Source organism: Lynx rufus, unplaced genomic scaffold, assembly GCF_022079265.1.
Source record: "Lynx rufus isolate CCGP_SWC_20201006 ecotype Redwood Valley unplaced genomic scaffold, mLynRuf1.p SCAF_23, whole genome shotgun sequence".
NCBI classification, from domain to species: Eukaryota; Metazoa; Chordata; class Mammalia; order Carnivora; family Felidae; genus Lynx; species Lynx rufus.
In genome coordinates, this window is record NW_025814838.1 from 5,868,072 (window position 1) to 5,892,615 (window position 24,544).

A 24,544-nucleotide genomic window follows, 5' to 3' on the forward strand; every position below is an offset into this window, starting at 1 on the left:
GTGTTCTGGTGAAAACTGGATGGAATCATGAGAGCAAAAGTGACTTAGAAACTAGACAAAGGAACCTGGGTCAGGATAGCAAGGTTGGGGGTCTGGATTCTTGCAGAACAAATCCCAGTGTCACCATTAACCTACTGTGTGAGACTGCACGAGTTACTTAACATCTCTGAATCTCAGCATCCTCCTGGAGAAAGCAGGGGCAGTACCGGTGTCTACCAGGAGAGGCGCACAGAACATACACTGCGAGCACCTGCAGAGTGCGGAGCGCACAGCCGGCCCACGCTGACGTGCTCACAACGCCAGCTGCTGGGTTTTGTTGTTTGTAACATCACGGTTAAGGCCATGTGGGCTGCAACTCAACATAATGTGCTAGCAAAAGCCTGGCTCTGCATTCAGTGGGCCTGGGAGCCCGTGCTGTGTCTGGGGAAAACTACCCCCAATATCCTACGTCCTCAAACCTTTCTCCTGCAAAGTGGGATGACAGGTAACCCTTTCCATAGCATGGATTTTTTGGTGAAGTGAAACCAAGTGTTTGGAAGACCACACGTGGGAGATGCTCGGATGGAAAGTCAGGTCCATTCCCAAGACAGAAACATGGGGGAGCACCACGAGCCTTCACTGAGCAGGCGAGAGGTGAGCCAGCAAAGGGTTGGGGCTCGGGCCCCTGCCAGAGCCTACGGACAGGATGGCTGCTGGTGGCTCTGCCCCAGGGGCATCACATGGCCTAGAAATCCAGGCAGCCATGCTCAGCACCCTCAAAAGACTAAACATTTGGGGGCGCCTGGGTGGCTCAGTCAGTTAAGCGTCCAACTTTGGCTCAGTCATGATCTCACGGTTCATGATTTCGCATCCATGTGCTCTGTGCGGACAGCTCAGAGCCTGAGCCTGCTTCGGATTCTGTGTCTCCCTCTCTCTCTGCCCCTCCCCTGCTCATGCTCTGTCTCTCTCTCTCTATCTCTCAAAAATGAATAAACATTAACAAAAAAATTTTTTAAAAAGACCTAACAGTGTCACAGTTAAGTGTAAAACCCCGTGGAGCCAGGCTGCCTGGGTTCAAATCTTGGCCCTGAAATGTACTTGCTGTGTGGCCTCAGTCCCCTCGTCTTGGAGGGGTGATGACAGGACCCATCCAAAGGTTGTCATGTGGTTTAACAGTGTCAGCCTTTGCCTCACGTGAGTAGGCATTATTATGTCTTTGAAGTGAATTTAATTTATGTAAACTCAAAGTATATGTGCTTAAAAAAACTATCTGCCACGAAGGCAGTGAGGGCATCTCCTCAAGCCAAGCACAACTGTGACATTTATGGTTACATTTTCCCCAAACCATGCGGCCCTTAGAGAGAGTAGCTACTTTGATCCGCACCAACAAGATGGCAGTCTGTTCCACCCTCAGCCTTGCTGGATTAGGAGACTGCGAGGTGGCCGCCAACATGGGCCTCCATCCCCACACAAGACTCGAACCCATGGAACTGTGTTCTCAGCGCCGTCTCTCTTCCCTGACATGTGACACCCCTTGAGGGGACCCAGGGCACCGCATGATTTCCAGATAAACCCCAGCCCTACTGTCTAATGCCAGAAAGCATACTGAAATACGAGTGAGGCAGTGCAGTATGAAAAGAATTGCCTCAAATCCACTCTACTATCATTTTGAAAGCAGTACCTTACTAATAAAGATACTGTACGTTAATAATGTTTGTCACACATGACTAATACCTCCAATCTCAATACATTCAACCGAAATTGAAAATGGCGCTCTAAGTTGGTCCAACCTCTTGCTTGAGAACAGGATCTCTTCTTGGTCTATTCACCAGACTGAGACCCTTCTTGATCTACTGATGTCAGTGGGTAAACCTGGGGACCCACGATGGGAAAAGGAGAAGATGCAGCGTGGAGGAGTTTAGAGGTTTAAGAATCTAGTCTGGTCCTGTCTCTGCTACCTCTTGAGTGCCTGAAGGACCTAATTCCCTAAAACTCAGGCTTTGGAACTCTCTTCACCACTGTGCCAAGGATGTGAACTGTTGCTCGCGTAATATTTTTCTTCACATCGACTCTCTTCTTTTACGCAAACGTTTTATTTTAGAAGCAAGTGTTGACTAGTCACCTTTGGAGCATAATCATGAACCAATTTGTGACAAACTGTCCAGTAACAAGAAAGAATCAAGCGTTTATCCAGCGTTTCCTATACGAGCTGTGCCATGGGGAACCAGGCAAGTGAGGAGGGGCAGCCTGCCTTCAAAGAGGCATATCCTACCAGTAAATGAAAAAGAAATGACAGAATTAGGGTACCGCCATTAACGGGCCTAGGGGCTGAGTGAGCATCAGTGACGGCCAACATCACAGAAAGAGAGACATGGGGTGTTCTGTGCCTTTGAACCAAAGAGCACGCCTTCTACGTTCTTACCAAAGGGATCGGACCTGATTCTGCCCGAGTCTCTAGGCCCGGCTACCGATTTGCAGGAGACACATCAGACAGGAAAACTGTGCAAGAGGCCCACACCTGTGCAATCCGCAAATCCAGACCGTGAAAACGCTCTGGGTCAAACAGCCCAGGATCTTCAGCAGATGAAGGAACGGATAAACAGAAGGGATGGAGGGGAGAAATCACTGTATCAAAAGGCTTAAAAGACACAGCCAGTGTCTAAAAATGGGAAAGATTAAACTACCGTATTAAAAGACGATAAGACTCAAGTGATAAAACTATAAAGACGCACAAGGAAGTCAAGCCACCGCTTGCCGGGAGATCGAGATTAGAACACGAATAACCTTCCAGAGTGGCGGCCAGAGTTCTGTTTCCCAACCGGGGTGGTGGTTTGAGGAACTTAACCTTATAAGAACTCATTACTAAAACATCTATTTTGTGTGTGTGTGTGTGTGTGTGTGTGTGTGTGTGTTTTTAAATATTTGTCTTATAATACCTCGTAAGCAAAACAGTGACTTAGAAATGGGTGTTTGCCAAAGCTTAGAAACGGAAGCCTGGTACTCTTCTGTTAAAAAGAGGATACAGGTGTGTTGACACCAAACAGAAACATTCCCCTGGAGGCATTCAGGAGAACTTAAAGCTAATTAAAAGGGGAATGTAACTTTAAATCTATGCACCAGCCAAAGTCACCCTTTGTACCCAGGGCCACTTTGCGCTGGGGCATATGCACCCTACTTTGGCAAATACGGTAAGTGACAGAGCCGGGATATGAGCCCAGGTCCTTCTGACCCCAAAATGTATCAAGAGACTTCTTCGAACAGGGAAGGAGCCGAGGTCCGGTTCCGTCCCTTTCACACAGGGCTGTTCTAAGCCCGGTGTGCGGTTACACTGAGAAAACCCACCCCAAACCCAGTTTTAGATCTTTCTGGGCTGGGAGTGTTGAATCTAACTTAGCAGAGCACAGGACTTGGTGATGTTGGAGAAGAGAGGAAGTCTCAAGCCTTAAATTACATGCAATATACGATAGCATCCCGTCTTACATAGGAGGTGGGCTCTAAAATTAGCATGCATAGTAAGAGCTGCACAGAATTGAAATAATCTCAAAGAATCCCTTAAAGCATCTTGAAGTCACTGGGCCACTGGCCCTTTAGAAGCTCCAAAGGCAAGGATTAATTTTTTACCTTTTCGCATTTGGGCTCTGGCCACTCCCTCCTTAGGCATGGAGGCCAGGGTCTAATTTGAATGGGGAAAAGTGACAGGTTCCTTAAAGGGATGGCCCCTGCTCTCGCAGATAGACATGGAATCATAGTTAACAGCGAATAGGGCACAAGTGTCCCCTTCTTTTCTTGGGAGCCACGGTTTTGTGCTCACTAGTCCCTGCCTAGGACACTGTGCCCCCTGCTCCATTAGTCTCCCACAGGCTGTGTTTTCAGGCAACACCTCCCTCAAGGAGGTCCCTGCAACTGGCAGAATATACCGGAGCATTTATCTGGAGGGTCTGGAGGGCTGACTATAACCGTCTAAACCCACATCCTGTGGCCCTTCCCAACTCACTCCCATCGCTAAGCTCTGCTAGAACATCTTATATTGTGAGAGCAAAAGTCCTCAGCTCCTGTCCTCAAGTCACCTCTTGCTGTCTGAGAAAGACCCTGCTCTGTTGGTTATTAAACCAATTGCCTGAGTTCTTCTATCCTCATTGAAACAGCATCTGCCTAGGGGAGAGCTTCTCAGTGGCAACCTCAGAAACTTTCAGCAGCATCCCCTGGGCACAGCAGCCTCCCATCTCCAGAATGGAAAGGGTCCAGGTGCTTCTTTGGAGTGAGCACTGCTGGGATGGCTTTGGTCAAAGCCTGGAGAAGCCCTAGAGGTGGAATGGCCAGGCCCCCGGACAAATTACCATGGTCTGGAAGCAGGAATGGAGCTGGGTCAGGAACGGCGGCTTCCCGGGCAGGGCCAGCACCCGCTTCTCCACCATCGTGCATTCCACATCGTCATCTTGGATCACGACGTCCTTCTTCAGAATCTTCACAGCATAGAGCTCGTCTGTGCCTTTCCGCTCTGAGAGCATGACCTGGGAAAGAGAATAAGCCTGTCAGGGTGGTCGGAAGGGCCCAGAAAGCCGCGGCAGCGATGCTCATTCAGACCCACTCCAAGCTCTGCCCAGATGCCCTCTGTGGACACTGAAACAATGGATAAAGTTTTCTCCAGACCTCGCATTTTGAATGGCTAAACCCAATCAGTAGGGAGGGTTCCAACAACAACAAGCAAGTATCGATCCTTTTGGGATTTGTATCAATGCCCAGCCAACAGGGCTAGGATGTAAACCTCATGAGGGAAAGGATCTTTGCTGGTTTTGTTTACTGCTGTCACCCAAGAGCCTGATATAGTGCCTGGTACACGGTAGAGTTTCGATAAATATTTGTTGAATGAGAGAATGGGCAAATTCCTGATAAAACTGAATTTGGAGCACCTGTCTCCTTATTCACTCGATTATTTAATATTCAAGAAAAGCCTGCTAAGCACTGGGAATACAGCAATAAAGAAGCAGACACGTTCTCTGCCCCTGCCGTCCAGAGGAAGAAAGGCTTCTGATATTAATTACAGGGATGATTAGTGTAATATTTTAACACCCTCTCCTGTTGTCCTGGGGCTTCCTTCCATGCAGCTGTGGTCACCAATCCAGCATGTTAATCAGGGTGGCCCAGGACACATCATTATTTTCACTGGTTGTGATTATGCCAGATGCCACAGTGGCCAGCGGGTACCATTTTCAAGAAGCCTCTTAGAAGCAGCACAGGGCAGTACCACTACCCTGCAGGAGACCTGATCGGCCCTGGGGCTTCTGGGAAGGCTTCCTGGAGGAAGAAGCAATCAGACTGCAATAAGCATTCACTGCATGCAGTGTGTCGTGTCACCACTACATTTTTGAGTACTTATCAATGCGCCACGCAAGTGGTGGTTTTCATTTGTTATTTCTCATTACTTTGCAGAACCCCATTTTACAGGAAAGCCAGGCTCATGGAGGGGAAGATGCCCTCACACAGCAAATTCAGTTAGGGACAGGGCCAGGGTTTGAACTCAGGTCTGACTCTAAAGTCTCTGCCTTTAAACACTTGACTTGCTCAGAGCTCCAGAAGAATCCTCAAGGTGCTTAGGTGGTTGGGTAAATAAAATGCTCACACCTGACTCAGCTGGGGGACCAGAGAATGCAATAGAGCCTTAAGGCCAGAGGGAGGGAGACCTAGAAAGCTCTTTGAGGCAGGAGGGCAGCTTGGCATATTTCGTTCAGCTCTTATCTTAATGGTAAATTAGAGTCTAACTGCATGGAAGCTTCCAGGCTGAGCCCACCGGCTCCCAGAGGCCCCATTTCCTGCTCTCACCATCTCCTTTCTCATCACAGCCAGGGGTGGCCATGGGCACTGTAGACCCAGGAATTTAGAGCACTTAGCAAGAAAGTTCCTGGTGCACACTGCCACTACCATAGGACTTTCTCAGCTTCTCTCCTCCAGCCCCACTAGAGAAATAAGGGCTGCCAAGCTGAGCAGGGCCTACCTGCTGGGCATCTACTCGATCCCCACGCAGACCCGCCAGTCCACATGGCAGGGTGGGGCTCAAAGCGCTGGGCCATGTGTCTTCAGTTTGTTTCCGGTCTTCCCTGTTCTCTCGCTAGTCCTCAAGGGCCATTTTCCCTTCCCCAGCCCTCACCACAGCAGAAACAATGCCTCCAGGAGGCCAGTGTTCAAGGACGCAGAGAGTCAGGTGGAGACAGGGCTGTTCTGCTCCCAGGGTCCAGAGAAGATTGGGGAAGGGACAAGTGCAGGGTGGAGGCAGGGACGTGACTTGCCTGGGAGACAAACCAGTAGAGGGGCTGAAGGTGGAAAAAAGAACCTTCAGCTGAGAGGACCCCTGAGCCCAACAGGAGGGGGCTCAGTAGTGAGCCGGTTTCGAGTGTGGACAGCCCCACCGACCCGTCACCACTGGTCAAGGCACCATCTAACAATCCCTTTCTCTTTTTTTTTGCTTTTTAAAAATTTATTTATTTTTTATTTTTTATATTAAATATAATCTATTGTCAAACTGGTTTCCATACAACACCCAGTGCTCATCCCAACAGGTGCCCTCCTCAATACCTATCACCCACTTTCCCCTCTCCCCCACCTCCCATCAACCTCAGTTTGTTCTCAGGATTTAAGAGTCTCTTACGGTTTGCCTCCTTCTTAAGTCTCAGGATCCACATATGAGTGAAAACATAAGGTATCTATCTTTCCCTGTATGACTTATTTCACTTAGCGTAATACCCTCCAGTTCCATCCACCTTGCTTCAAATGGCATGATTTCATTCTTTCTCATTGCCAAGAAGTATTCCAAACAATCCCCTGCTCGACCACCCAAGACACCGAGGAGGGGGCCCTGGACACCTTGAGTGTCAATGCAGTCATGATAGGACATCCCAGCCCCCTGACAGGAGGAGAAGCAGGACAGTTGGCCGAGAAGTTCCCTGATAATATTTCCATTATCCCCATTTTACAGATAGACTAACTGAGGCTCAGAGAGCTTAACCTGCTCGAGCTAACAACTGCTCTAAAAATGCTGCTCTGGCCATGTTACTCAAATGCATACAATCCTTCAGTGATCCCCACAAGCCAGACAATTCCGTGACCACATTTTCTTCTTTCTTTTTCTTTGAATATTCTATTCCCACCGCTTGCAATGTCCTTCTACACTCTTTCACTGCCCAGAAAATCAGTGATTCAGCTCAGATGTCACCTCCTTCTCAAACCCTCAGGGATGTACTCAGACTAAATGGGTCACTCCCTCCGCTGGGCACCAGGACTTTTTTGTAGCTATGTCAGTCACTTTAACACAAGTTTCCCAAACTTCCATCAATCATTCGTGTGCCTTTTGCACATCTTTTCCCATCACCTAAACTGGTATTTGCTTAGTATTTTAACAACCTCGTCATATTTTTACTTAACTAAATTTATCTGAAAAAGGAAACTCTGTATCACCACTATTAATGGCAAGCCAGTATCACCAGCCATAAATGGAAATAAGCATAAAAATAAATAAAAGCAAAGCAGTGCTAGGAAATTCTAGTTAGCTTTTGCTAGCTGCTGAAGGTTCCAAGCCAGCCCCTGCGTGCTCTCCTTGTTAAAGGGAAAAATGATGTTAGCAAGTGTTAGAGAACTATTAACGGCATATTGTCATCAACTGAGATTTTCTTGTTCAAGTAATAGGAAAGACTGAAAGAAAACATAAAGAGAGAATCGTTCTATCATGATGTGATTTAATTTCATTTAATATCACTTCTATGTACCACCTAAAAAAATCTCAAGCACTAAGCTAAAATCACCTTGCAAATCATCAATGCTATGTGCTTTGCACCTCAGGAAATACTGTGGCATTTGCAGAAATCAGGTTTTTTAAAAATTTCTTTTACATTTATTTTTTTTAAGAGACAGAGAGAGACAGAGCACAAGTGGGGGAGGGGCAGAGAAAGGGGGAGACACAAGCAGGCTCCAGGCTCTGAGCTGTCAGCAGAGAGCCCGACGCGGGGCTCGAATTCACAGACTGAGATTGTGACCTGAGCCAAAGTCGGACACTTAACCGACTGAGCCACCCAGGCGTCACTGAAATTTTTTTTTTTTAAGTCAACTAACAGGGATGTGTGTGGATTCTGGTGCCTTGCTCTGTCCCAAGCAACATGGGTAGAAGGAAGAAAAAACCGATACCAGATAGCATCTCTGACATTGTGTGAGTGGTGTACAAATGAGCCAAGGTCGGGAAATTCCCCTGTATTGGCTGGAGGAAGGTAGGAATGAAACACATGAAACGCTAGTAACTATGGAGATACAGAACTGAATCAAATCCTAGAGCAGGGGTCAGAAAACTTTTCCTGGGAAGGGCTGAATAGTAAATATTTTAGTCTCTATATCAAACACTCAACTCCACCACCATAGTGGGAAAGCAACCATAGACAATACACAAATGCATGGGTGCAGTTATGTTCCAATAACATTTTTTTGTATAAAACTAAGTGATGGCTGGGGTGCCTGGGTGGCTCAGTCGGTTAAGCATCCGACTTCAGCTCAGGTCACGATCTCGCGGTCCGTGAGTTGGAGCCCCGCGTCGGGCTCTGGGCTGATGGCTCAGAGCCTGGAGCCTGGTTCAGATTCTGGGTCTCCCTCTCTCTCTGCCCCTCCCCCGTTCATGCTGTGTCTCTCTGTCTCAAAAATAAATAAACGGTAAAAAACATTTTTTTTTAAAAAATAAAAAAAAAACTAAGTGATGGCTAAATGTCCACTGATAGATGAATAGATGAATGGATAAAGAAAACAGTGTGTGCATGTGTGTGTAGGTGTGTGTACACAGTGGAATATCATTCAGCCACAAAAAATAAGGAGATCTTGCCAAGTGTGACAACGTGGATGGACGTAGAAGGTATTGTGCTAAGTGAAATTAGTCAGAGAAAGAGAAATACCATACGGTTTCACTCATATGAGGAATCTAAAAACCAAACAAACACACAAACCAGAAACAGACCCACAAATACAGAGAACAAACTGGTGGTTGCCAGAGGGGAAGGGGTTTCAGGATGGGAGAAATAGGTGAAGGGGATTAAGAGGTACAAATTTCCAGGGGTGCCTGGGTGGCTCAGTCGCTTAAGCATCCGACTTCGGCTCAGGTCGTGATCTCACAGTTCGTGGGTTCAAGCCCTGCATCAGGCTCTGTGCTGACAGCTCAGGGCCTGGAGCTTGCTTTGGGTTTTGTGTCTCCCTCTCTCTCTGGCCCTCCCCTACTTGCGCTCTGTCTCTCTCTCTCAAAAATAAACATTAAAAAAAATAAAAAAAAAAAAGAGGTACAAACTTCCAGCCATAAAATGAATAAGTCATGGGGACGAAAAGTCCCACATAGGGAATACAGTCAACAATATTATAATCACATTGTACGGTGATGGATGGTAACATTGAGGTGAGCATAGCATAATGTATACAATTGTAAATCACAATGTCATACACCTGAAACGAACAGAATAACGTGTGTCAACTATACTTCAATATAATTAAGTAAATACGTACATACATACATAAATGGAGATGGGCCAGGCACCAGATGTTTCTAGAATATGTGTTTCAAGAAAGATCAGAAAAAATAAAAGTGACCACATATTCACATTGGCAGTTCAATTTGGAAGTGAATCTTGGCATGCCTTTCAATTCTTCTGACTCTTTATTAGAAGAACCTTCTGGTTGGGCAGTGCACCCACCTGGCCACAGCTGATTGGATCAGAGGTAGCTACTAAGCTACTCCTAAGCTGAGCCAATCAGTTTCTCTCTCCAAAGAATTTGGAATAGGCTAAGGGCCAGGGCAAAGTCAGTCCTGGGTCCCTGAATAGAGAAACACATAGGTCTGCCTAGATTGGTCCTTTTCTACCACATGCAGGCAAAGAAGAAACTGATGTGTCTTGGGGGCAGGGGGGAGGGGAAGAAGTTCAGAGAATGAGAAGAGGCCTTCCTTTCCAGTTCCTGGTTCCAATTTCTCATGAGGCTTGGCTGTTACCCATGAGAAACCTCCATATCCCTACAATAAAGTTACCATTTTTATTTATATCAGTTGGAGAATATTTCTGGTACTTAGGGGGTCCTGTAAGACAAAATTATTATTTGGGTGGCTCAAATTCTTAATCAAAATTAAAATTTCAGAAAGCCAAATACCAACAGGTCAGTATGCAATCAAAGCCAAGGCAAGGTCCATTCTCTATAAAGGACGATGCCTCCTGCTTCTTGGGGGACATTCATTTATGACACAGATCCCAAGCACCAGAAGGTCTGGGCTGTGGCCTGTGGTCTGCATGTTAACAAGTGTCTCTCCCCCTCCCGCTCATGACCCTAACACGAAATCTGTTGATTTGCGGAACTCTCAAAATCGATTCATTTCATATGGTGGTCAGGAGGTATTCATGGGGAAAACAGACTTCTACCTTGATGTTCCTAACAGCTTCTTCTTCTCAGCAGTCATTAACAGGGGTAAGAAGGAAACTTCTCTTTGTTCCTCCTTAATATTCTCATCAGGCTTTCCCTTTCAATAGGAATCTCTCCGGCCCCTCTTGGAGGCCTTTTTGAGAGCTTTCCTCACGTCATGAAGGAGGTGGTTTTTCACAGTGCCTATAAAGATTTAATACTCCTCAATCCAAGACACAATTTATGCCCCTTGAACCTGGGCAGGCCTTTGTGACTGCCTCAATGAACAGGATGATGGCAGTGGCCCCCTGTGACTTCTGAGTAGTAGCTTCTCAGTTTCTCTTGGGACACCTGCCTTTGGAGCCCTGGTGCCACCATGCCAGTGAGGCCAAGGAATGAGACCCCGTGGAGAAGCCCTGGGACTACATGCCAGCCAGCCCTGGTGCTCCAGCCTCAGCGGTCCCAGCCACTGCAGGAGAGACCCCAAACCACGATCAACCAGCAAGCATTCCCAATTCGCGATCCCTGATGCACGGAGACATTGGGAGATAATAGTCTGTGGTTGGTGGAGTTTGGGGATGATGTCTCACCAGCGATAGATGACTAGAACAGAGTCTTCTAAGTTTCCACGTGCACTGATGTAACCCAGTGTTGCCAGGTGTGGTCCCTGTTACCTTGGTTTCTTTAATTCTTGGGTTTCATTATGCATATTCTCTTCTATCACTTTCTTTATTTTATCTTATTTCATTTCATTTTATTTTATTATTTTATTTATGTTATGCTATTTTATTTTTAAATATTTATTTTTGAGAGAAGGAGGGAACAGGGGAGAGGCACAGAGACGGGGGGAGACAGAGAATCCGAAGCAGGCTCTGTGCTGACAGCAGACAGCCTGATGCAGGGCTCAAACTCACAAACTGTGAGATCATGACCTAAGCCGAAGTCAGTCTCTTAACCGACTAAGCCACCCAGGTGCCCTTCAATCAGTTTTATTTTTAAAAGGCTTCAATTAAGAGATGCAACAGAGAAGGAATTCATTGTGCCTTCCAAATGTGTCATCTTTTCTAGTCTTATCCAGGACTTGGAAGGCTGGCCAATTCATCCATTCATTCAGTAAACATTACGTGTCTGGGATGCACCAGGCACTGGGATAGGCACTGGGGATGCAGGGCTCACAAAGCTCGCCCTCCTGCACAAATAATTACCTAAATCAGTTACGATTAAACTCCAGCAAGAGAAGTGCACGGCACCTCACGACTGGTTAAACAGAGGACCCAACCTGATCTCGCAGGTCAGCGAAAGATGTTCTGGGGAAACAATAGCGAAGTGTGAACCTAGAAGATCAGCAGAGCCAGCAGGCATATTCCAGGCAGAGGGAAGAGAACTGTGCTCCCTTAGGATCACACTATCCAAACCTACAAACCTTCTCCTAGAATTACTGTAGGAAGTGAGCACTCAAGCTCTAGAATGCAGATCCTAGATTTCAATTCCCAGCTGTCTGCGAGGCAGCAGCCAATCATCTCTAGCAGAATTGGAGAGATCCAGCAACCAGAGCAGCTGGGATGGAATGGTACAGGGTTTGCACCAGGAAGAAGGGACGGGGGCGCTGGAGGCGGGACCAGCATAGGTCGGGGGGGGGGGTCCTTATGGGTTGGTAATGATAACCCCTCCCATTTCTTGCTTATACTGCTCAGGATCTCCTTTAATCTCCACTGGAATGCACAGTGGGAACTTCAGTACCTCACTTTACAGACGAGGAAGCCAGGGCGTAGGAAGTGCGTGTCTTGCCTAAAGTTTCTCCCCTAGAAGTGAAACTTCCTACGGCCCCTGTCTCCAAAACCCACGCACTTAACCATATTCTGATTCTCTGGACCTCAAGCACCAAGTGTTCTGCTGTGGGAAATTATTCAAATTATTTACCGCAAGCTGTCACAGGAGGGTTTCAAATTCGGCTCCAGATCCCAGCCCTGTTCCTCCTTTTTCTACCCACCCCACGTGTTGAGGCTGGGGAGCTCATGGGCTAATTCAAGGCTCATGAGACAGAACAGTCATTTCTTTCTCCATTTCTTATACAGCCATTGACAAACCATTCATTTACTTGGCGAGATGGGCTTGGTCTGAGTTGGTGCCACAACCATGCATCCAGGTTCCTCCATCCACAAGCTCTTTGGGATTCTGTGCCAGGCACAATGCTAGGCATTGGTGATGTGCCCTAAAACAGATGGGCATGGCCCTGCTTCCAAGCATTAAGCGACCCGGGGAGATCTTCCTTCCTCCCTCTGTGCCCTGATGCACTGGCATGAGAGAGGGAAATAAATGGCAGAGAAATCGCCATTGCCACGGCCACAGCGATGGCCAGGTTCTAAAATGTTCCTTCAAATGGAAATGATCTTTTGCTTTTCATTAATTGCCTCATGAAGTTTCTGGAGCTTCCAGTTCAGTTAATACCAACATAGAGGGCGTGGGCTGTTTGCTCAGCTGTCCCTCCGTCTCCAGGGTGAGGATTCCAAACAGATTGAAAGGATGTGTTGAAGTGACGCTCTTATCAAATTCCAAGCCACATCTGTTACCCAAGAATCTTCTGGGAGAGATGTGATAAATAACAACGCTCCAGTGGCAGCAGATAAAATGTGGGAAAGTAGCCCAGGGACTCCTGGATGCAAAGTACGTTGCGATGAACTTTACTGGTGAATGCAAACGGCAGAACGTGCCTGGAGTCGTGGCCTTTGCATAATGTTGCATGATGGTTAGGGCATGGGGTTCAGAGTCACGGGACCTGGTACCTGCCCGAGTTCCACTGCACACTAGCTGCGTGACCTTGGGAAGTTCACCGAACTTCTCCTCCTCTGGTAATACGGGGACACCAACAACACTTAGCTGTTGGTGGTAGTGAGGGAATTTTACAGGATACAGTGAGCAAAGTGTGCACCTTAACACCGTGCTGGGCAAATGATGCGGGTTTAACACCTGGTGGTTGTCCATTTTTCTAGGGCTGCCGTAGCAAAGAACCAGAAACTGGGTGGCTCAGCACCACAGGATTTTATTCTCTCACAGTTCCGGGGGCCAGAAGCCTGGAACCAAGGTGTTGGCAGACGTGCTTCCTTCTAGAAGCTTCCTTCTAGATTCTCACGGAGAATCTGTTCCATGCCTCTTTCCTGATTTCCAGCGGTTGCCAACAATCCTTGGCTTACAGATACGTCACTCCAATTTCTATTTTCACGTGGCGTTCTCTCCTGTGCCCCCATGTCTGTGTCCAAATTTGCTCTCCTTTTAAGGACACCAGTCACTGAATCACCATACCAGAACTTGATTACATCCTGTAGTTAGGACTTGAACACATATTTTGGGGGAAGACAATTCCACCCACTACAGTGGTTATCATCTATTCATCTTTATCAGAGAACGATCGACCGAGAACGACCGAGGGGCCTGATCATGATCCTTGCCCACCAGCACCAATGTCTGCTTCTCAACTAACTGTGGGTCCGTGCACTTACCAATGTGAAAGGGCAGGCATAGTCAGGAACCCAAGACCCCGCTCCCATTCCCCAACTTCACTGGACACCTGACGAAAGTCCAAAGCCAAACTGAGTCTCTCTTAACTCCTCTTGGTTAAGCCCCTCATCCAAGGCGTCAACAAGTTTTGTCAGCTCTGCATTCAAAATGTATTCCCTCCCCGACGTCCTTCCTGACCTAAGCCACCATGCTCCTGAGTCTGGCCTCCTGAATTGTCTCCTAATTATTCCTTGCTCCCCCGCCCGCCCCCACCCCGACCACTTGTTCCCAACCAACACGCCCACTGTTTTCTACATACCCCAATGATGCTATAAAATGCAAGTGGGTCTGTGCTCACTCTGCCTTCCTAGGATCTTCCTCTCCCCCCACTGCACTTAGGGCTCTCCCCATAGATATGCTCAAGTTTACTCCCTCATCTCCTTGCAGAGGTCCTCCCTGACCACCTTCTCTAAATTAAAAAAAAAAAAAAACTTTTTTAATGATTATTTATTTTTGAGAGAAACAGAGTGTGAGTGGAGGAGGGGCAGAGAGAGAGGGAGACACAGAATCCGAAGCAGACTCCAGGCTCTGAACTGCCAGCACAGAGTCCAACTCGGGGCTTGAACTCACAAACTGCAAGATCATGACCTGAGCTGAAGTCAGATGCCTAACCAACTGAGCCACCCAGGTGCCACTGACCACTCTCTCTAAAGTTACAGCCCAGTTTGTTATTCCTCATCCACTTCCCCTTACTTTGTTTTTCTTCACAGTACTCACCACACCTGGCATTAGAGTCTTCTCTCTCTCTCCTTCCCTCCCTCCCTAGATGTAAGCTCTCTGAGAGCAGTTATTTTGTTGACTTGTTTACTGTTGTACCCCCAACAGACACTCAAGGAATATTCATTGCATAAATGAATGGGAAAAATCTGAGTGAGGAGAAAGTAGCTTCAAAAAACAAACAAAAACCCTAGCTCTGGGTCCCTGGAGATCTCCAGTGACTTAGGTCTAAGCGTTGTTTAACTTATATATGGCCATATCTAACCCACATTTCACAAAGAAATTGAAGTGTCATTCAAGATTATATAACAGAAACAAGTGGATTTCATGATATGTAAATTAGACTTCAATAAAGGTGGTTAAAAGCATTATACACTATAAAGTGTTTACAGTTTCTCTCTTTTTCTCTTCCTCTCTCCTCAGGTTCCTGGAGGCCAAAGCAACCAGAGACACATGAAATCTAACACAAGTTCATATTTCCTTTAAGGAAAATCATTTTTTAAAGAGAAGAATAAGCTTTCCCTAGAACTTAGGTCTCAAAGAAATGTCTCGCATGGATCTTGAACTCATAGTGCTACAGTGGATGGTGTTCTTAACAACATCCCTACAACAGGGAAGGTGGAGGAAGGGGAGGAGGAAGGGGAGGGGGAGAGGGAGGGAGAGAAGGGGAAAGGAGGAGAAGGGGGAGGGGAGGAGGGGGGAGAGACCAAGCATCTAGCACTGTTGGAACCTCCAAGCTGAACTAACACACTGGGATTAGGGAAAGACTTGAACTTGAACTCAAATGGTGCATCCAAAAGAGAAAGACAGAGACAGACTTGAGGCTCATGGGGTCCCGAAAGTCCAACCTGGGAGAAGAGGATGGGTCAATAAGGTGCCTGAGCTGAGGTTGGCATGGGACAGGGAGAGAGAAGCAAGTTAACGCCGGGTGTATACGCCGTAGGCTCACTGTAGACCCCTGGCCCCCTCCTCTCCCACACCCACCACACAAGGGAGCAGGCTCGGGGGCAGGTCTTGGGTGGTGGTCTGCTGCAAGGCGTGCATCCTCCCTTATTTTAGGGTTCCATCTTTTCAGGGGTTCCCCTGCTCTCTGGGCTGTCTCCTGTGGGTTGCACCCAGCCCCATGGAGGCCAGCAGAGGGTACTTTAGATCAGCTCAGCTCTGATCTGGAGGCAGACGCTGCTCCTCCCCTCCCCACCCTTAGCTGGGGTCTGCCTTGCAGGCTGGCACCAAGCTCCTGTTTCTCCAGGACGCACATTAGAATTCTCTGCGGAGCTTCCAGAAGCTGATGCCTGGGCCACAGTCCAGACCAATTAAATCAGAATCTTCTAAATATTGGGGGCCTTCTTGTGCCAGGCTTGGCCTGCCCGGGGGAGGACGTAGTGGTGGTTTGGCAGGCCATCAGGGTGGTGGTGTAATCAGGGGCTGGAGCACTGGGCAAACACTGTCCATCTGCCCCTCCCAAAGTGTTCACCCACTCAGGAGGAGGACTGTGAGAGAAATCTGGGTGCGGCTGCGTTACAAAATGAAGGTTAGCTCCCGCATCCACATCTTCTAACATGACAGGGACGCTGACAAGCTCTTTGAGGTAAGAATGCGGCTGCGACAGAGTCTGAAGAGCTGGAAGCTTTGCATCTAATTAGAATTGTGAGACCCCGGTGGTACAAGTTCGGCTCTGTAATCATGAATTTAAAGCCTGGCTCAGTCATGTGCTTGCTGTGTAATCGTGGGTGAATTACTCAACCTCTCTGAGTCTCAGTTCCCTCGCCCATGAAAGGGCCACAGTGGCAGCTCATCCCCCACAGGGCTGCTGTGAGAGCGAGTGACACTGGGTCAACGCAGTGTCAACGCAGGTGACACTGGGCACTCAGCACCACAGCAAGCCACATTGTTAATGCGAAAGCAGAGTCAGGAAGAATAAAAGAGATGCTCCAACTGTCTCTATGGGGAGCATGGTTCTCTCTCCCTTTATCGGAAGGGACAAACAGAAAGGCAGAAGGCGAGCAGAAGCCACAGACCAAAATGTCTGCAAAATCAATCTCCCAGGAGATGTAATGCCAAGTCCGGAATGAAAGCCAGGTCCTACATTCGTGCTTAGAGATGGGACGGGCACGAGCCCTCCCCAGGAGGCTAAGAGGACCCTCGGGGAGGTGAATGCTCAGTGTGGACAGGGCTTCCCTGTGAAATCAGCAGAGCCTCTGTCAGCTTCCAAAGTTCTGAACGAGGGAGGACGATATGCCTGGCCTCCAGGCCTTCACCGATCAGTCTGTTGTGGCATGCAGATATGCCGAAGTCCGCCCTCAGACTGGGCCAGGGATAAAGACTTGGCTCGAGCCACTCAACCCTTGGTAACCAGAGGCCTGGAGTGTGGGGCAGATCCATTCCAACTGAGCGACCTTAGAGCATGCTGGATGTGGGAGCAACATGTAGACAAGAGTCCATCATGGACTGATGGATGACTCCATGGCATAAGGCATGTGAAGAGCTCAACAGAGAGAAAGAACAGAAGGTGCCATGTTCATCATGGCCGATGAATTGTTAGCCTTTGAGGCTTTCCCGACCTTCAACTTTCACTGGACAAGAAGATGTCCTAACATGCTCTAGGTTACCCTCAGGGCCCCGAGTTTGATTCTACAAAGTGTATTCTTTTTTTTTTTTTTAATTTTATTTTTTAACATTTATTTATTTATTTTTTTATTTTTTAAAAAAAAATTTTTTTTTCAACGTTTTTTATTTATTTTGGGACAGAGAGAGACAGAGCATGAACGGGGGAGGGGCAGAGAGAGAGGGAGACACAGAATCGGAAACAGGCTCCAGGCTCTGAGCCATCAGCCCAGAGCCTGACGCGGGGCTCGAACTCACGGACCGCGAGATCGTGACCTGGCTGAAGTCGGACGCTTAACCGACTGCGCCACCCAGGCGCCCCAACATTTATTTATTTTTGAGACAGAGAGAGACAGAGCATGAACGGGGGAGGGTCAGAGAGAGGGAGACACAGAATCCGAAACAGGCTCCAGGCTCTGAGCTGTCAGCACAGAGCCCGACGCGGGGCTCGAACCCACGGACCGTGAGATCATGACCTGAGCCGAAGTCGGCCGCCTAACCGACTGAGCCACCCAGGGGCCCCTCTACAAAGTGTATTCTTATCGTTCAAACTTCGGATCAAGTTTTCTAAGCACGTATGTCCACACATACTGTGTGTTTAAATTTTATTTTTAATGGTGGTCACATTAACCAAATATGAAGTCATGTGGGTTGGGGGAATCAAATGCCTTTGCCTCTAGCCACAAACAGGAAGTTAACAGTGTAGAAATGATTTCTGGCAACTGGGGAGACTTGTTAATTGAAGAAGTACTTCAGAAAAAATGGAAAAGCGATACAGTGGGGAAAAGATGTTAATTGGGAGTTAATAGTGTGGATCTGGGTAGGACTTGGTGGGTACAATCTTCAAGTTGGACGAACAAAAAATAAGAACCGTGACACTCAGCACGCAGATCAACTCCGATGATACAACTTGGTTATTTCATGATTTATTATGTAAGGCTTTCTGTATTTAAAATAAAATCTCTTTATATGGTTACATATGTATGATTCCAACTATATGACATTCTGGAAAAGGCAAAACCATGGAGACAGTGAAAAGATCAGTGGTTGCTAGGGGGTAGGGGGGTGGGAGGGATGAATAGGCAGAACGCAGAGGATTTTTAGGGCAGTGAAACTATTCTGTATGATACTATAACGGTGGATACATGTCATTATACATTTGTCCAAACCCACAGAATGTACAACGCGAAGGGTGAATCCTAATGTAAACTGTGGACGTTGGGTGATAATGACGTGTCAACACAGGCTCATCAATGGTAATGAATGCACCACTGTAGTGGGGGACATTGATAATGGGGGAGATCAGCCAAAATTTCAGGTCAGAGTTTGGGTTAACAGGTGTGTTAAGATTTAAGCCTTTTAAAACGATGTCATGTGACACCTCAGATTTAATCAAGTTGAACTATTGCCCACTAGCAGAGAGAGCCGGAGGAAGTGTGAAAGGAAGTTTAGAATGGAGGTACTTTTAGCCGAGTCATCTCTGGGCTTGCTATTGTTAAGCAAATGTCACTACACCGAGGAAGGAATGACTCACAGCCAATGCTGGGGACAGGGGGGCAGAGGGGGATAAGGAGATTGGAACCTCATATGCCTAGCTCCTATGTTTTCAATGAAGACGTTTAGTTGGATTTCATTTAAAAATTTTTTTTAATTGTTTGATTGGGTTGTCCTAAGAAACGCAAAAATTTCAAAACCCTGGGCTATATCACTCCTAATTACTGATATCATAGAATCGGTTAATGATAACTGATAGGTATCAACTCCAGTTATTGTAGCGTTCTTTTGAGCCAAAATCAATGCTGGCGATATGTATGCTTAGTCAATTTTCTTTGAATCATGTGTTACAACTGACAAAGGTAGATGGTTAAAATAAAAGCAGATTTCATTTGACTGTTTTTTCACACGGTTCCCCAGGGAAAGCAAACCAGTAACTGATGCCTTTTACCGAAAGAAACTGCAGTGAAACCCTTAAGGGTCTGTCATCGATTTGAACAATTAGGTTGCACAAAGGAAGCCTGTTTTCTCTCTAATCTGATCTGCCCTGTGTGCGCAAGCCTTCCTTTGCTGGTGGTGTTATAGGCTAATGGAGAACGGGCTTCCTCCAAGGCAGAAATGGAGCACTTGGAGGGCACCTGGCCATGTGGCTTAGTGGTTATGCATTCAGGAGACGGACCCCCTGGGTTTGATCCTGCATTCACTGTTTGCGTAAATCTGCAAGTCTCTTGTCTGTCTCAGCCTCTACTTCCTCATCTGTGAAATGGAGCTATCAATAGTACCCACCTTGTAAGATCGTTGTAAAGTTTAAAAAATTTTTTTTAACATTTTCTTTATTTTTGAGAGAGAGAGAGAGAGAGAGAGAGACAGAATGAGCAGGGGAGGGGCAGAGAGACAGGGAGACACAGACTCCAAAGCAGGCTCCAGGCTCTGAGCTGTCAGCACAGAGCCCACTGTGGGGCTCAAACTCACGAGCCGTAAGATATGACCTGAGCCGAAGTCCGACGCTTAACCGACTGAGCCACCCAGGAGCCCCAAATTGCTGTAACATTTAAATGAGCAATGCATACAAAACATTTAGACAAGTTCTCAATGCTCAGAATATATTATCAATCTCTGCAGTGGTTTTCAATGAGGTTTTGGGCAGGAGCGGGGGTTGAAACACACTATGTCTAATCATATTCACTATCCTTATTTGTGCATCCCACATTTTTACCCTGGGTGTTGGGCAATTATAACCTACAGGTTTCTGCTATTATGTTTGTTGTAGAAAAAAATTATGGGTTATGCTGTTAGAAACCCGGGATTCATCTTAACAGGACTGTGGATTTCTGAAACAGCACATAAAGATGCAGTTGACATGGATATGCAGAGAGTAGCAGGAGCCGTGACAGCACAGTAATTGGACCAGTGGCCATGAATTATCACCTGAGACACAGTTTCCATGCTAATAGCCTCTAGCTGGCCCTTCAACAGCAGAAGTAGAATTCACTTCGTATTATTTTTCCCAAAGAGTCAGGCAACACGTTCAAGAATGTACAGGCTTAACAGCAACTCCCACTTTGGTCTGTGTATCAGACAGGACAGTTATTTCCTTCCTTCTCTTAGAGAAACTGCCCAAACCCCCTCTGCTTTTCAGAGAGCCTGTTTCTGTTGTCCTTCCTGATGGATGGCTGGCAAAGCGACCTCTCCCCATGGCCACGGATCATCGGGATCCCTGTGCCATACTGGCCCATCAGATTCTCTTTCCTGGGATTTTAAAATTCTAGGATAGTCCAGATGTGAGAAATAGATATTGAGAATTGAGGAGTGACACAGGCTGGTGCATATCCACAGAGAGAGACATTAGCAAGAAGCAGGGATGACAGACTGGGGCCCCCAAGATGGAGGCCATGTTGTGGGTTTCCTGGAAGAAGCTTCCTTGTTCCGGCTGTACTTCCTGCCTTTGGGTATTGATGAGAGACACAGAAACAGGCACGTCTTTCTAATAAGTACCCCCTTTGCTCACTCTGGCTTGACCATCTACTCGTAGCAGGGCAGAGGCTTATAAAATTTGAATTCCAGATATCTCATTTTCCTTGATATAATCAATTCTGTTGGGGGAAAATGGACCCCTCTAATTTCTTGTTCTGTAATGGACTCTCTTCTGAGGAGTGGAGGTAAGGGCTGTAGAACAGCAGCAAGTCATTTCACGGAGGAGAGCCGTGGAAAAATCAGGAAGGTGGAAGGACCTCACCATGATTTGGGAAGATGAGTTGGCAAAAACACGCTGCAATCAGAATTGCATTTGAAAACGGCTGGGGGCTGGGAGGAAGGTGCCATAATTGGGATAGAACCAAAGAGAAGGCAGGAATCCAAGATCAGATAGCAAATGTCAAAAGGTTCTCTGGAAGAGGATTAAGGGAACAGGTAGCAGAGACTTTGAGCTATCCGTGAACCATATGATAAAGGAGCTCACCATATGGCGCAAGAAGATAGCAAAGCAGGTTCAAGGAAAGGAAAGTGCTTTTGTCTGTAGGATTATATAACCACATCTAATGTATGTACGTGTATGTGTGCGTGTGACTCCATACCACTAATGAGATTAAAATTAGGATAGACTCCTACATCAGGAGCTCCAAGACTTAGGAAAGGCCTTTGTTACGGGTTTGAACTAAACTGCCTTTTCATTCCCTCATGCCGTTTCTTCCTGTGTTAACTCAGCGCAGTGGCTGGTTCCAGCAGAAGACGCTGTAGTCTGGGGCTCGGAGCTCTGGATTGCTCTCTTGTGCACGAACCCAGAGCTCACGCTAGCTAAGCGTGCTGGTGGCTTTCAGGGAGACAAGCCTTGACGTTGCTGAGGATGCAGTGCTAGGGGGCGAGTGCTGGCAACCGGCACCCACTATAGCAGGCAAACCAAGCACAGAGCTGGGGGTGGGGGCACAATCTTTTTAGGGGCTCGTGAGAGCGTTTTAATTTCTCTTAAAATCACAGAAAAAATGGGCTTTTAGGTTAAAGAAAAATGCTTTAACTTATTATATTAATATATTCGTCCTTATACCAATGCAATCACATAAGGCATCATTTTTAACTTTTTTTCCACAGCAGAAGGAGGGACCCACAAATGTCATTGTGCAGCTCCCTAGCAGTTCTGAAACTGCCATTTCAAATAAAGACAAGACCAGCAGGTTGGGGGAGATGAGTGGACCCCAAAGCAGAGACATAATCTGTCCGAGATGGGAAGTTGTAACTAGAATCACAAGACCTACTTTCAAATCCTGGCCCTGCCTCCTTCCCGCTGTGTGGTGTTGGGGAGGCCACTCAACCTCTCTGATTTACAATTTCCATGTAAGTATAATAGGGTTCATGTCAGTAACTACCCCGCAGGGCTCAGGGGAGAGTTCGTATGATGTAATGCATGTAAATCCGTAGCATGGTCCCAGGCAATTCATACGAGGTCAGTCAAAGTTGGAGGCAATGGGGATGGGGTGTGTGGAATTGTAGAGGTAGGACAGGTGAAAGGGTGGGTGCAGGTTAGAAGAAATGGAGGTTGGGGGCTGAAAGGAAGCCAGCTGAGGAGTTACTACACACACTAGAGATGCCTCCCGGACCTGGAGGATCCCACCAGCTGAGACCCTCAGAGAAGGGAGAAGGGCAGGGGCTGGAAGCGGGGAGTCCATTGTCATGAGCCTGCTCAGGAATCCCTGCAATGGCTCACAGGTCCCATGAGCATCTGCACACAGGTAGGTGATTGACAGGAGCAGTGATGAGGGAGGGCAGGCAATGTGGAGCCTTCCGTCACCACGGGCATGCAGTTTGTCTAATGGCAGAGGCTCAAAGTAAAACCAAGGCACGTAAACTCTGCTTACACTCAGAGGGAAAAAGAAGAGAGTGGGAAATGAGCAAATAAGAGGGAAAGCTGTTAACCTTCTAGAATATGCCTGAGGTATACCACCGTTGGGACCAGGAATGCGAGATCGCATGCATCTAAACCAAACCCGGTCTGTCAAATGCCACTGACTAGCTATGTGACTTTAGCAAGTTATTTTAACTTTCTGTCTCTCATTTCCTCATCTGTAAGATAGAGATAACAGCAGCCACATTATAGCATAAGTGTGAGTGAATACATGCAAAGCCCTTATAACAGAGCCTGGCGTATAGGAAGGACTCAATTGTTAGGTGGTATCATCACCATCATCACCACTGCCACAGAATATATGTTCCATGAGGGCAGATATTTATCTCTGTTTTGTTCACATCCATTTCCTCTTCACCTAGAAGAGTACCTGGCACATAGTAGATGCTTAATAAATACTTGTTCGAATGAGGGAATCCTTAATTATGCCTGTTGGTGAGGAGTTTATAAAAGTGATGACTTCTCCTTGGGATGGGGTATGGATTCCAATCTCGGCCCCAGTTCCTGTCCCTCATGTCTGCCCTCTGCTGTCGTAAGCAGCCACCATGCCTTGTGTTCAGATGTGGGGAGTAAGGAGCCAGGAGATCACTGATAAAAACTGGGAGGCAGGTGTTTCAGAATTTGCTGAGGGTAGAAGTCACAGTTCAAAAGGACAGGGCACAGGTGGTGGGTAGGGAGTGGAGGCAGCAAATCTCAAAAGAGTAGTTTCATTCTCTGGATATATTTGGGGAGGAAAGGACCCAGAGGGATGGTCAAGATCACAGGAAAGATTTTTAAGGGTACAGGAAATGTTGAGCATGCTTCTCATCTAACAGAAAGGACATGGGGAACAGGTTTCAGACACTTTCTGTACCTTCCAGATATTCACTGAAAAAGGAAGCAAAAGACCTCATGTTCTTAAAAATAACAATAGTAATTGAAGTGCCAAATCGTTGTGTGAATGTAAGATCTTTAAGACAGTTTTTCACAAAACATGACACTTGTACCATCAGCAATACAAGGACAAAAGTATTTTTCTTTTAATAAGTTTTCCTAAAACATAGTAGAGTAAGTATACAAGTGGAAGATCAAGTCTGTGACTTTATATATATCATTGTTTAAGGGCAATGCTAAGAGAAGAAAACAAAGTCAACTAAATCCATTTAAAGAAAAAAATTTAAGATAGTAAGGAGGTATGTACATGCCCCCCCCCAAAAAAAAAACCCTAAACAAGTGCATGAATAAGAGAATATTTGGGAAATGTGGCCAAGGCTATATTCAACTCTGTTCTACAGTCTGCATTTTGAGCTAAAGGAATTAGCATCAGCACCTTGGAGAGTGGCACACAAGTTCTAAGTCTCTAGGGGTACCTTATGGGAAGGCGCCATGGCCTAATCCTCAACAGTCTCCTTAGTGACACTCAGGCAGTAATGTCACCAACCTCTTGGGCATTATTCTAGCAAAGTCAGGCATTTGGCGAGGACACTGAATGGTGTCTCATCTCTCAGTTTTTTTTTATTTTAAACCTTCTTAGATGCATATAGAGCAACGGACCTGGATGGGACCTTTTGAAGATAGAAGTGTTATACCTGGGCACCCAGTTTCTATGGACTTCCCACTTTTTCCTTTTAATTTCATAAGCTGCTGACTTCTTCCTACTTAATTTATTCCTGGCTTATGCTATGCTTCAGGAAAAGCAGCACCAACACCTGGCATGTTCCATGATTCGAACACAAGGAAATGTCACCAAAAAGAGGAGCTTGATGGTTTTTTGTTTGTGGAGCATGATAAGCCGGGAGTTCTGAGGGCAAAAGTCAGAAAGTCTCTTGTGTCCCCAAGAAAGATTCCATCCAGAGCTGAAAAGTAGGCTGATGCCACTAGCTTTCCACCAAAATTGTTCTCCCGGCCTCCCTTGTACAG

General features: G+C 46.8%; 1 protein-coding gene across 2 annotated transcripts in view; it reads right to left on the reverse strand.

Moving 5' to 3' along the window:
* The window catches only part of PRKCB (protein kinase C beta), a 333,238-nt gene that overhangs the window by 54,410 nt on the left and 254,284 nt on the right, over positions 1–24,544 (reverse strand). For both annotated transcript variants that reach the window (XM_047087202.1, XM_047087201.1), the window contains exon 10: positions 4,317–4,490. In XM_047087202.1, the coding sequence (XP_046943158.1) occupies positions 4,317–4,490 (174 nt within the window). The remainder of the gene's footprint in view (positions 1–4,316; positions 4,491–24,544) is intronic.